The sequence below is a fragment of the Bombyx mandarina genome, chromosome 02 (assembly GCF_030267445.1).
Source record: "Bombyx mandarina strain Sakado chromosome 02, ASM3026744v2".
Lineage (NCBI taxonomy): Eukaryota > Metazoa > Arthropoda > Insecta > Lepidoptera > Bombycidae > Bombyx > Bombyx mandarina.
In genome coordinates, this window is record NC_143209.1 from 3,541,666 (window position 1) to 3,556,233 (window position 14,568).

General features: G+C 37.3%; 1 protein-coding gene across 11 annotated transcripts in view; it reads right to left on the reverse strand.

The window, feature by feature from the left end:
* Window positions 1-2,088: 2,088 nt before the first annotated feature.
* Window positions 2,089-14,568, reverse strand: part of Hr3 (nuclear hormone receptor 3 ROR-beta) — a 144,626-nt gene continuing 132,146 nt past the window's right edge. For 6 of the 11 annotated variants that reach the window (XM_089735394.1, XM_089735398.1, XM_089735385.1 and 3 more), the window contains 9 exons: window positions 12,407-12,575; window positions 10,554-10,750; window positions 9,071-9,556; window positions 7,603-7,717; window positions 6,799-6,953; window positions 6,417-6,525; window positions 5,780-5,898; window positions 4,949-5,099; window positions 2,750-3,940 (listed from right to left, as the gene is read on the reverse strand). In XM_089735394.1, the coding sequence (XP_089591520.1) occupies window positions 3,814-3,940; window positions 4,949-5,099; window positions 5,780-5,898; window positions 6,417-6,525; window positions 6,799-6,953; window positions 7,603-7,717; window positions 9,071-9,556; window positions 10,554-10,750; window positions 12,407-12,575 (1,628 nt within the window). In that variant the 3' untranslated portion in view covers window positions 2,750-3,813. Of the gene's footprint in view, window positions 3,941-4,948; window positions 5,100-5,779; window positions 5,899-6,416; window positions 6,526-6,798; window positions 6,954-7,602; window positions 7,718-9,070; window positions 9,557-10,553; window positions 10,751-12,406; window positions 12,576-14,568 lie in introns of all 11 variants that reach the window. The other 5 variants (XM_089735402.1, XM_028172886.2, XM_089735412.1 and 2 more) reach the window with 2 other exon arrangements.

Consider the following 14,568-nt stretch of genomic DNA (forward strand, 5'->3'; position numbering starts at 1 on the left):
TGATCAACGTGTTGATCGGGTGACCGCCATTTTGAATGATTTGCAATTAAGTTAATCGTCATGATCAAATAATTGGCAATGAAATCTCACTGCCCGATAATGATCTAAGGAAAATGCTTATTAGTATATTACACCCTTTAAGAAGGAAAATAAGAAAAGGCTTCGCGTCGGAAAACAATTACATGTGATCTGAGGTTTACTGTTTACCTCCCCATGCTTATTTTTTTCAAAAAAAAAAAATAATTTAATTAAATGAATCATTGGCCTAACGGATAAGGCGTTCGGTGTTCTCGTATCGATGCGGCTGTGCCCACGTTCGAATCCCGCAGGCAAGTTAATTTTTTTTTTCTATAAAAATACTTTATAGATGCAGATACTAAATAGTGGTAGGGTTTATTTTAAGCTCGCAAGGATATATGAGTCGACTATTATCAAAGCCGGCAATGTGACTTTTGGACAATTATTGGTAAATCAGAAAAACGAATTATTGACTTTGTATTCCATTGGCAGTCACAAAACTCTTCTGAACGACATCTTAGATAAATAACAGGTTAACTATTAACCTTTATTTAATGCAGGTTTTGAACCGTATTCTTTGAAGGAGACGATTATATTCAAATCAATCTGTATTGACATATCAATAACATTTTTTTGTCCAAATGCACATATTGCCACCATTGATAATAGACGACTAACATATCGAGAGATGAAAGGCTATTTGGTTTAATCGATATTCGTTTAATACGCGACATTTTTCTTTGTAATAATTGAATATGCAATTTCGAAAAGGGCACATGTCGCATATTTTGTCAAATACGTTTTTTTCATATACATACTGTAGTTTTGAGGCTTACCTACCTACACCCATTTTATAATAATTTCAGTAATTTTGAATTGCTAATTAACACTAAAATATATCTCAAAAGTTAATATTATAAATTTTACACTGCTTTAGAAAATAAGATCAGTTTTTTTTTCATTTCCTGAGCATATTGTACATTTTCAGAGATGTGCCCTTTTCGAAATTGCATATTCAATTATAGTTATGTTTTATTTGATATTAACAATAACAGTTCGATATTTTTAAATGAACTTCGATCAATTCAAATATCTGAAGAAGTTTCTTTTCGTTATGTTTTTTTTTTTTCCAAATTTTAAACTTCAAATGGCTGTACTGTAGAGTTGCAAAAATATTGCTTAAACCAAATAAACTTTCGCCTATTTAAATTCACAGTACAATAGACATCGGATTTAAAACCTACGATCATACTAGATCTGTCATAAGAACGCCTGCTAAAGCTTTAGTCTCAAGCCGCATCTAGTATCGTACGTACAGTTGCTATGGCGCGTATTATATTTTCCTCAAACGATTATCAGTTTTCATCGCAATCGGACACGACCCGTGGTGGAACGCTAACGTTAATTCTGTCTCTAACTGTGCGCTAGATTTATGTATATATAAATATGTATGTATTTGTATTTAAAGTAACTAAAAAAATGTACAAATCAGATGACGTGACGTTAATCGTAGGATCTGCTTATTTAAAAAAATCATTTAAATCAGTATCTGTCTACCAATAGGCAAAGACGTAACAATTATGTGGCAAGTTCTAGAAGCTTGAGGCTGTTTGTTGACAAGCCGGTGTTGCCATTACTCTTTTTTGCCACTGTTATAGGAAAATATTAAAAACAAAAGAGCTCGAACCATTGGACGAATACTAGTTACAATTAATATTCACTGTTTGCAGTGGCTTCTGACGTCATTAACAATGATACGGTGAGCACTAACCGCCAAGTGGGTCCTTTGCTCAACTACCATTAAAATATATATATGAAAGATAAATTTGGATGTTTTCATTTTAAAATGTAAAAAAAAAACATTAAACAACGCCATCTGTATTTGTAGTGACTAACTAAAAAAAAATAAAGAACAGTTTATATATACAGAATTTTTTTTTGTTTTGTTAAAATATGAAAATAAAATAAATTAAAAAAAACGATACGATATAACTCTCTTATAAGTATAATAAATATTATAATACACGAAAAACAAAAGGATAATTGTAAAAAAAAAATGAAACAAAAAACTGGACAATAACAGATTGCTTTATTTAACAAAAAATATATATATATAAATATAATATAAGGAAAAAAAACAACATTTTCCACACGATACAACTTTTTAACGTTTTTTTTTTTTAAATATAGCTCACGAACGCTGATAGTGTAAAATTTTGTTTTGATCCTTTGTCGTATCTCGCTTCTATACATATAATGTAAAAATTAATATTAACCCATCGAACCTTACAGTATTAAATATAAAATACATATTTCTTTTTTTTATAGCTATTTACAAAATACAAGTTAAGATTTAATTATTTTTTTAATAATAATTATAATAATAATATACTTTTTTTAACATTAATATAAACCAGTCTATAGTAAGGCTATTCGACAAACTTATTATAAAGGCGGAGGGGAGACACTTTGACAGATGACAGATTTGACAGCTGTCAAAGTGAACGCCGTCCGACCTTGAGTGTTAGAGAAATTTGATTGGTTATTTTATTACTAGGTTTTTTTTTCATTACGTAGCAGGCAATTACGAAATATTCGTATCAAAATTTAATAAGAAAACCGAGCATTTACGTAAAAAAAGAAATAAAGTTAAAAACAAAAAAAAAAATACGTTTTAAAATAATATTATGCATTTTTTTGTGGTGTAAGTGTACTTGAAGATGTATTATGCTTTGTTTTAATTTGGCAGATGGCACCCGAAAATGTTGCGTGCAAAAAAAAAAATTAATGAGATCAAATTAAGGTTTTAATTGCCTGCTCTTAAACAGTGTACTTGTGTAAGTTACTTTAATTGTTTGAAATTTTGTTCAGTGTAACGCTTTTGGTAACATCGATTAACGATTCAACAAAAAAAAAGGCAGCCCCTATAATGCAGTCTTATTGTCAAACTCGACTGACCGCTGTCTGATTATTGTCAGTTGTAGACCAACGCGAATCAGTAGAAGTTCTCATATCGCGGACTGAATTGAATTTTAATTGGATTTTAAATTATATCAGACAATGCGAACTGATTGTTTTGTATTCTTAAGCAGATTATTAAAAACAAGAATAGAAAATTTACAAAAAAAAAGAAGTATAAATTGGGCAGTATCAATTATAACTTATAATACAACTTAACCGAGAAATCTACAAAGAGAAACATCAATAATATAATCATTTGAAATAAATAACAAGTTACATTCTTTAAAAAAAAACTGTTAAAAATAATTAAAAAAGACCTATTTAAAAAAAAAAACTTTACGATTTATTTCCATGAAATACGTGTGATATTAAAACTCACTACATAATAAACTTTTTATCTCTTAATAAAAACTCTATTCCTATTTTATACCTTTATATAATAATAATTATTATTATTTCTTCATTCAAAGTTAGATACATTTAACATTATTCATATTGCGTCCGCACGCGCGCAGACATACACGAAAAAAAAATAAGAAATTATTCAAACAAAACTGAACGCGTACTTGCAGCCTTATCGCGAATTTAAATTCGAAAAAAAAAAAAAAAAAACATTAAACATGTCGCATGCAATCTCTCCCGCGCTCCATAGACTAGCATGCAACTTCTTTTTTTTTTTTGTTTCCGGTACCCGTTCAGTTTTGCCGGGAAGTCGGGAGTAGCTGTCAAGTATATAAATTAGAAAAAGAAAAAAATGCGGCTCACTAACGCCATCTATTATCGGCGGACGTGAATACCGTGAAAGCCGTCATCGTCGATGTGCCGAAGATGCAATTATCCGTGCGTGTAATCTAAAACACTGTCTAAAGAGAACAATTCTTTGTATAAAGCTGGGAAAACGTGATGCGGATGCGTCGCTTTGAAACGGCTCAGCGCTCCGAGGTGCATCAGGGAGAGATCTCTGCAATGATAAATGACGGGAATTAAAACCAAAACAGACAATTAAAAGCCCTCAAACTTAGTTTTTTTTTTTCTACCTAAGCTGATAGACTTGAGAGGCTATTTCGTTGCTAACACTGACCCTAGCAAGAGCCGTGCTTCGCAGAATCTACCACCGGATCGGAAACGCGACCCACTGAGAAGATCCGGCGAGAAACTCAGTGGGCTGTGTCTGTGGGTTAACAGACTTAGTACAATTAGAGTCTTTAACGAACAATAAAATGTGAGCGAGAATCGAAACTGCTTAGGTGGTAGGCTCACGACTCAACTTATGTTAAGTGGTCGCCGGAGCCCATAGACACTAACAACGTAAATACTATCGACCTTGAGACATAAGTTTGAAGGCTTTACAGTTACATGTGATGGTACCTATCCGTGCGGACTCAAAAGAGGTCCTACCGTCAGTAATTACGCAAATTATAATTTTGCGAATTTCATTTTTATTACACGATGTTATTCCTTCACCGTGGAAGCCAATCGTGAACATTTGTTGAGTACGTATTCCATTAGAAAAATTGGTACCCGCCTGCGGGATTCGAACACCGTTACATCGCTACATACGAATGCACCGGATGTCTTAACCTTTAGGCCAGGATGACTTCAACGTGCCACTTTTTTTCCCTACCTAAGCTGATAGCCTTGAGAGGCTATATCAGCGTCGCCTTAACTAGTAGGTGAGCTCACGGGGCTCAAACCTGATGACGTTGCTAACACGAACCCTAGCAAGAGCAGTGCTTCGCAGAATCTACCACCGGATCGGAAACGCGACCCACTGAGAAGATCCGCCGAGAAACACAGTGGGCTGTGTCTGTGGGTTAATTTACTCGTCGAGCCCTTCGTCGCAAGCGACGGGTTCGGCGAGGACGGTGACTGGTGCTTGAGGTACCTAAAAGCACCGTTAGTGGATCGGGAGGATCCGAAAAACGTGCCACATGGCATGGCATTATTGTTATTATTATTTATTAGTTACCTGAAAGTGGGTATCTTGGCCAGGAGTGTATCCAGCACGGTGACGTCACCCTTGAGCGGCGCGTGGTTGACCTCGATCTCATGCCGCATCGCCGACATGGACATGTTGAAGAGACACCTGATCTCCGAGTTGCCCATCACGCCGTGGCGCTCTGGAACCAACGGTTACAGTTATGATACAAGAAAGATACCACCGCCCCCCCTATTTCTGCCGTGAAGCAGTAATGCGTTTCGGTTTGAAGGGTAGGACAGTCGTTTTACTGTAAAAACTGAGACCATAGAACTTTTATCTCAAGGTGGGTGGCGGCATTTACGCTGTAGATGTCTATGTACCACGCTTTATTTACAATAAAATATAGATTTTTTTTTTACACTATGTTCAATTTAAATTTATTAAAATTTATTTTCTATTTATTAGTTGAATTTTATAAAAAACGTGTTTTTTAGTTTTTTTAAACTATTCTTTATTGTTGCTAAGCGCCTGGATTGCCTGACTTTGTTTTCTTTTTTTTGCCAATGTATGTTTTAATCTTTTTCGGTTTTTTAGAAATAGATTAATTCTCTGTATCTGCGGATTCATCTTTCCCGGAGCCTATTAGATATTCCGGTACATTAGTTAGAAAATCGAAGAGAGAAATCGACATAGTTACATCACTGGGCCGCGTGGGGCACTGGTGACCTACTTTTTTTTTTATTGCTTAGATAGGTGGACGAGCTCACAGCCCACCTGGTGTTAAGTGGTTACCGGAGCCCATAGACATCTACAACGTAAATGCCGCTACCCACCTAGAGGTATAAGGTCTCAGTATAGTTACAACGATTTTGTACTTACCTGGCCACAGGAGCACAAGGCTCTGGTATAGAGCCAGTTCAGTCTCGGTCAGCTTGAGTCGAGCGATGCTCTTGGCAGCCTCAAAGATTCCTTGGACCAGTGCTACGTCTCTGGGATCGCTGCGGACCAAGTACATTACATTACTAGCCTACCCTCGATATGACTATTAATAATCTTACTGGTTTTATCGATACGCAACTTGGTACTACGTTACCACGTGAGACACGATGAGACATGAGGTGGTAGTGTCAATGGTATTATACAAACATTGTCTCACAGTTCGAGCTTAAAGAAGCGATAGGGTGGTTCTATTTTAGGCCGTGAGCACACAATAAACTAATATTATTTTAACACACGCTGTATTCATAGTCATCGTGTTAGGTAACGTTTTTGACGCACCTTTCGTGCTATTTAATGTTCTAAATTATGGTACTATCGACGATCGAAATTTGACCATAAGTCACTGACCCCTAAGATTCGGATTCGTTTTATATATGTCACATCTATTAATTTCTATCATCAGTAATCGTGTGACGATAAGGCGACGTTCATTCGCCACGAAATAAAAATTGACTAAAAACGAATCATCCTGTATACGGTTGTTGATATCGAAATAAACCACCCTGTATGTACTCACCGCGCGTGCACGCACTCCCGCACGGGTAGCACCACGTCTCCGTAGAGCACCTGGTCGCGGTTCACGTCGATTAGCCGCGACAGACGGACGATCGCCAACTCGAACGAACCTTGGAATGAAATCGATACATTAAATCGATATATTAAATCGATACATTAAATTGATACATTAACGACACGAACGTTGGGTCCGAAGCTACCCATCGTCGATAACAGTAGTTGTAATCGCTCGAGGCTATCTGATAGTCTCGAAAGCGTTCTAAGGTTTCGCCAATAGATTTCCTTACGGTTGAGCTCTCGTGAGCACCTGTGAGCTCTGCTGAGCACTCGTGATTGCTCGTGAGCATTGTGATTTTTGTAAAATCTTTCGTATCGTTTCTCACCTGATTTAAGCAGCAGTATTTGATCGTCCTGGGTGAGCTTCATGAAACCAGGTATGAGTTTCGCGAACTCAATGATGTTCTGGATCATCGCGGTGAGCTTGTCGGCGCAGTCCAACCACATCTCCTCGTAGGTCATGGAGTTATAGAACAAGAGCCTGCGTAGAAGATATCACATTTTAATAGGCGCCTCCCCACTACCTCTCCCCCTCTCCGCCATTATGTACCTTTGACGTTTATAATGCAACTTTTTTTTTCCTACCTTGCTAAGAGCCTTGAAGGGCTATTTCAGCGTAACCTTAACTAGTAGGTGAGCTCACGGGGCTCAAACCTGACGACGTTGCTAACACGAACCCTAGCAAGAGCAGTGCTTCTCAGAATCTACCACCGGATCGGAAACGCGACCCACTGAGAAGATCCGGCGAGAAACTCAGTGGGCTGTGTCTGAGGGTTAATTTACTCGTCGAGCCCTTCGTCGCAAGCGACGGGTTCGACGAGAACGATGACCGGATAATTCAACAATGACAGAGCAATAGCGTAGCTAGGAAAAAAAAAATCACAGCGACGACCTCATGCAAAGAACGATGAGGTAGGTTCATGTAGCACGAGCTCACGGCTCACAAACATTACCAGCCTTAATACCGCCGCTCAGCTTGAGACATGAGGTATGTCAGTTATAGGCGACTGTCTCAAAGTGGAACGCATCACTAGTATGGGGCGGCAACCAACAACGTTTAACTAACAATTGTTTGTCTTGGAACGCGCAATGTAATTCTAAATAGGACAATCAAACCTTAGGAACCTTACTTAGAAACATCCTGGGGCTTGCCGAACATCTCATGTATGTAATCCAGCTTCGGATTTGTGTTCGCATGCGCCTCTGTCAAACTTTTCACTAGCACCTTGCTAATGTCACCCTCCACTGTAAAAAAAAATTAGTGTGCTTTAAAAAAAAAACAATCGTCGCGACAAAATCGATTTTAAGACAATAAAAAAAACAAAAACAACAAAAAAAAAACTAGTATCATTGGGAATAGCAAGAACAACCGAAACACAATCTTCATACAAACTACTTCTAAAACAATAAAATAAACAGTATAATAGCGTCTAAAAACTAAAACATAAACTTATGTAACAAAACTTAAAATATAAAACAATAAAAACTGGCCATAGAGAATCGACTTAAATAAAAATAAAATTTACACAAATATAATAATAGATGGCGCTATCTAGCTTTTATTTTAGAAACGTTCTGACAAACGAACCTTATGTTTGCAAATCAAAATGACATTGTAAACATTTCAAATAAATTATTGAGACTTTATTTTCGTTATTTATATGGTGGATGTTGCTTTTGAAAATGGCTTTAGATCCCATCTCAGCACTTTTGTTAGGGAGTTGCATTATGGGCTGTTGGCGTAAGTGTTTTTTTTTTTAAATACTGCAGTCAGTATCGCTACGTTTGAAGTATAAAGTAGAATATATTTTATTTGCTGAAGCTGGCATGTTACAAATATTACAAATACGGGTTTGTGAAGTATTAAAAAGGTTATTTTTATTTTAACAGCATGCTTACTACCGTGTTGCTTCACGCTACCGTTACTGTCCTTTCCTTTGATAATCGTACGTGAATCACAGCCAAATGACGGACAAGAAGTGAGTTCTAGATCAATTCGTGACTTATTTGAAAAATAAAATGCAAAATTCCCGAATTCACGTTATACTCCATCCGTTTTAAGCATTTTTCACCGAATCCTCTAAGGAAAATCAAATCAGCAACTGTTCTTAGTAGTTTTAAATTTAACATTAGGACACAAAGTCCAGATTTGAACTGAATTGAAATTAGGATTGCTTCGCGCCAAAAATAGACTGTAATTTGCCCCATAAATTGTGATATAAACAAATATTTATTTAAATTTAGATTTAAAAAAAAAAGTTTAATTTTCAGACGACAAGTAATACATACAATTTATTTTGGTCGAAAAGTGGATTTGTAGTGAAGAAAAAGAAGAATAGTCAGTGAACAAAAAAAAACAAATATAAACATTTTGTAGCCGTGACGCCATTTTGATTTTAATTTGCGCCTTCTCTAAGACTTCTAAATATTTAAGGTTGATTTATAAAAAAAACAAATTATAAATTCTCTACAATCTACACTAAAACCGTAATTAAGACTATGACTACAATACATTCAAGCAATAAAATATCATAAAATCAATAAACGAAATTTGATACAACAAAAAAATTATCAGCTACATGTTTTTGTCAAACTTACGAGGCAAATCGTCATTAGAATTATTAGCGCCGTGGTGTCTTCTCGTTGACACAATATTGGGGTTCACCATTCCCATGGCGGACATGTTCATGTTCATGGGGTCCATTAGCCTCTCGTGGCCGCTGCTCGAAGTCAAATCATCAGGACTCAAGTCCTCGCTGGTCAAGGAGACGGAACTCTGACCGCTGACGAGCACCGTGTTCTGTATGTCCATCGGGCTGTTTTGCATGTTAGAAGGACTGTGTAGGAACGTTGTCGAGTCGACGTAGCTCGCCACCAAGTTATCGACGCCCATTGAAGTCTCAGGCTTGATCTCCTGCTTAATGCTGATGACCCCTGATGGCGACTGGATCCGGTCGTCGTACCGGTCGTACTCCTGCAGTCGTGATCTGGGCAGCTCGTTTATGGCCGATGGTCGGATCGTGGTCGTGGTGGCGGTCGTGGTCGCGGTCGACGGTCGGACGATGGTCGATTTCTGGCGCTCCTCTATTGACAATGCCGTTATTGTACCGGATTTTGTTAGTGGTCACGTGGCTTTCGAAAAATGCGGGAATAGAATTTGAAACAACGCGAGATAAGTGTTTACGGCTTGTACTAGTATAATGCCTTTGAAACGTCTGGATAATTCCAAACAAACAGATACTTCAAAATGGACGACGGCAAGCTATTTGAATGACGTGAATTTTCGGCGAAATTCGCGGCAAAAATGAGCCGCCCAAGCTTGCGTTACAAACAAGTTGCTTTAAAACGCTTCACAAGACATTACCGTCATATTTAATGTACACTGAAATAGTTTTTATTTAATTTTTCCGTGAAAATTCACCATGAATAATTCATTTGATGTAACTTATCGCGATTACATTCCCATTGTTTTGAAAACCACGTTTGAATTACATAGGTACTGAAAACGGCAACACGTTTTAATACAAAAAAATATTGTTTGTTTGAAAAGGTACATCGATTTTTTGTCTTTTGCACCGATAGTAAAGTTCAAGAACGATTGAAAGAGACAAAACATTTTGTTACTTTCTTTAGGTTTATCTTTATTTTTGGCGCTTAATATCCGACGTTCCAATGCACGCTATTTAGAAATATTGATGTGTTTAGCATATAATTTCACAAGTAAATTTATACTCTATTCTTATGACATTAAAGTTAAATGTCGCAATTTGTTTAACTTACTGATTTAGCTATGAATTATTTTTACACATTATTTTAATATTTCATTTCATTACAGTCAATTTATGAGTATCAGATTACCGTTTCCGAAGACGACAATGTTATAAGTAATGCCTCAATTTTAACCGAAAAACACGCTTAGGGTTATGTTCTAAAGCCGCATCTAAAGGTCACGCAATGTCGGACATTGTCGACTATGCGTGTTATATTTGTCTTAAATTGCGTTCAAAAACATTGCTAGTACTTTTTTCTTTCACCATTATTTTTAAAGGCTCCTCTACGCTTATTATAGAAATGAACTGACCGTGACTTATGAAGTCTGCGTCCAAGAACCCTGTCTGTTTGGGCTCGTATGTCGTTGTGGAGTCCACGTAGTCGCCTGAGACCTCGTACGGGGGCTGGGCTGGGGGCTGCGGCTGCATCCCGCTCATGTTCGAGGGTAGCGCTGGCCCGGCGTTGTTGTAGCCATACGAAGACAACGGCGACCCGTATCCTGGGTAGCTGTAAGAGAATCATCCAGACATTTCACTTACAGGTCAGCGAAAGTTTAGATTTTGTGATGTGTAAATACGTTCCGCTTTAAAGAGCGGTACGCAGTTTTACCTTCATTTTATTTCATTTCACTCCATATTATCATTTTTCATGGGGATGGGAATATAAATTGAAATAAGACATGATCTAAAGGTCTTAGTTACCACGTCATAAAATCCCTTAAAATAAAATGTATTATAACGCGTTACGCTTTTGACAAGTTTTTGGGATATGGGTTTTAAAAAAAAAAACCGAGAGTTTATAAATAATTCTAATTAATTCTATATTTAAAAATGTATATTAAGTAATCAATGAGTGTTCGTCAATACAATTTTGACATGATAACAATCGCCTACCACGTATCGTTATTAAATTGAATGATAATTTAATTAAACCATCATTAATTTGCGGGCGAATGCAATCGTTTTTCAATCAGTGCGATAGGGTTGCGGTTAAAAAATAGTGAACGAACCACAAAATTCATATTAAAAATTTTCGAGTGGACAATTGCTAAATTTCAACTAAAAATAGAACAGGCGAAAAATATTTGTAAACTACTAACCTATATCCTCATTCTCAGAAAGTAAAAGGAATCTTAAAGGTTAATAGGTACCAAATTAATTCACCCACGTATCGTAACGAGGTGAGTTACCAGTGACATCTGTTATCGTTTTAAAAAAACTTTTAGTACCGCAAGCGGTTACTAAATGGCGTTACTTGCTGTTATTCGCCGAACCGTGTCGGATAACCGTTCGCTGGGAAAATAATAGTGTACCGCGACTAAGCATCGTAATGAAGTATTAACTGTTCATAGCAGCATTTTAATGTTAATGCCGTAATGGGAAAACGTGTTTGCAATTCTTTTGTTCGGTTATGCACGGTGCTCGACGTGGCTTCGAAAATTAAACTATTATTGCCTTTTATAAACATTATTTACGATTGGTTTACTGGTTGTTTTTTTTTTGTAAATAAAAACTTCTTTCACCTTTGCCATTTGAAATTCGGAGAAAAAACATTTAAAAAAAAAATGAGTGGCGTCTTTCGGACATCCGATTGGAAAAGAATACTTTTTGCTATAACCTTTTTCTGTGTTGTTGTATTAAGCTAATGATTAAAATAAAAAAATAAGTAAAAGCAAATTAATAAAGCTGGCGTTGTAGATCAATTTCCGGAATGCTTCACTCGCAAATAATTCAGGCCTAATTAAAATGTAAATTTAAATAAATAAATAACTGAAAACAAATCACGCATCGTCATCACGGGTACCTGGGACTGAGATACATACTAATATGCGTAAAGAGTAAACAAACCTGTGTACTTAGTGCGAGTTCTTAACGATCTCGATAGCGTTAAAGTTAACTTAAATTTGTATGCAGCTGGAACAGCGCCCCTAGCGGCAAACGTAGGCAACGCGTTAACTTTTACGCTATCGAGAACGTTAAAAAACTCTTAATGTTTGCCCGATGCGGGAATCGAACCCGCGACCCTAGGCACGACGTTTTTTTTTATTGCTTAAATAGGTGGTCTAGCTCACAGCCCACCTGGTGTTGAGTGGTTACTGGAGCCCATAGACATCTACAACGTAAATGCGCCACCCACCTTGAGACATAAGTTCGAAGGCCTCACCTGTTATAATGCCCGTGGAACTGGTCGCTCGAGCTGGGCGTCTGCTGCTGGGCGTCGTACACGGAGTCCGGCGCCGCATCAGCCTGCACCCGCATCTGCGCCTTGTGGTATCTGACCTCGTCCTCGACCTTCTCCCGCTGCTTCTTCGACATGCGACCGAATTTCACGGCTGCAACAGAAAAGACATGTTTTATCTGCCTATACACTGGTAGACTAAAGGGACTATTCTAAGGTACGCGCGGACGGGCGGGTAGGTGAGCTCACGGACTCAACCTGAGAGAATTTGCTAACACCAGCCCTAACAAAAGCAGTGCGTCAGTTATAGAACAAGAGCCTGCGTAGAAGATATCACATTTTAATAGGCGCCTCCCTCCTCCCCCCTCTCTGCCATTATCTACCTTTGACTTTTATAATGCAACTTTTTTTTCCTACCTAGCTGAGAGCCTTTCAAGGCTATTTCAGCGTAACCTAACTAGTAGGTGAGCTCACGGGGCTCAAACCTGACGACGTTGCTAACACGAACCCTAGCAAGAGCAGTGCTTCGCAGAATCTACCACCAGATCGGAAACGCGACCCACTGAGAAGATCCGGCGATAAGCTGAACAATTTTTTTTTTTAATCTGTGTGCGGGATTTGAACATTGGTATATTTAGCTTATCCATTAGGTTACGACCTGATTTTTTTTTTAATAATTGAATATCTGAGACAAATTTAACCCCTCATAACGTAAACTTCTTTATGGGACAGTCAGGCAAAATTAAACTCAAAAACTTTGCCGATTTACACCGATTAGTTACACTACCCGACGCACGGAGCGCTGCGTTCGCAAAACGGCACGTGACATAATGAGCGTGATTTTCGCATTCCCATACAAGTAATCACTCTTTTTTTTTTTTTAATACAATAATAAATACATAATCATTGCAACTCTCAATGATAAGTCAATCGGCGACGCACACTAAGCTGAGACGCGTCTGTGCAAAGCGTGGTTGTGTGCGTGACGCTCGCTGATTGGCTGCGCGCGCTCGTGTGCGTTCGGGAAACATCGCGCCTCGGCCGTTGGCATACTGCCTAGTGGAACAACGAACTCTCGAACTCGACTCTGACGTACATGTACATGACGTATCGATACGTAACCCGCCGGTCCCGTTAACGCGGCAAAATCAAAACAAACTCACGCTCCGAGACGTCTCGCCCGCGAATACGACCACTAAAATCGGTTGTGTGCGCTTAAATTTTTCGTCCATGTAATTCTTTATTTAAAAGGTTCACTCAACCGCTCCGATTAGCGTTGGTCTCTATTTCCTATGACTGTGTTTGTGTCGAGAGGTCTTTTTATGTGGATGCCTATCCAATGTAATTTGACCTCTGTTATGGTAGTGTTTTAATTACACAATGGATCTGTTCGATTGGACCTGTAACTACAACAAAGCGTTCTGTTTTTTTTTTAATTTATGAACTATTCTGAAAGAACAACAGTTTTTCTGTGTTCGAAATAAACGATTCCTTTTTCAAATATGATTTACGTTTTTTTTTTATTGTTACAATAAGTAACGTTTATGAAATTTATATTTATGTTTTGTTACGTGTCAACTATGTACTAAATTTTAAATAAAATAAGAACTCATTGTTCTTTATTTAAAATTTAAAATAGTTTTATTTATTTATTTAGTAGATACGGTTTTTCCATGGTTTCCATGTTTGAAATTAATATTTTTTATGACAGAGATGCATAAAAAAATGTGTTTATAAAATAATTATCATCGTAATGGGTGCTTAAAAAAAAATCTAGTTGCAATCAAGTTCTCTTACACAAACATAATATCGAGTTATGTTATATATGCTATGTATATAAAAACTGGTATATGCATAAGCGTTACGTCGTCTGTGTGTTGTGTAATCATAGTGCCGGGAAATATATCGATACCGTCGATACTTTTATTCATTTGTTAATGTACTTCGCACATAATTTTCTTTGGGTCTATCCAAAAAAAAATCTATCCAAAGTCTGTACGTGTCTGATGTCGTACCAATGATATCAAAGCCTTACTTATTTCTGCCGTAAGCCTATCATGAGTTCCGGTTCAAGAAACTGGGATTCGCTTCAGTTAAATTGTTTCTGTGATATCGACCTCATGCTGGAAGATATGACATTAATATTC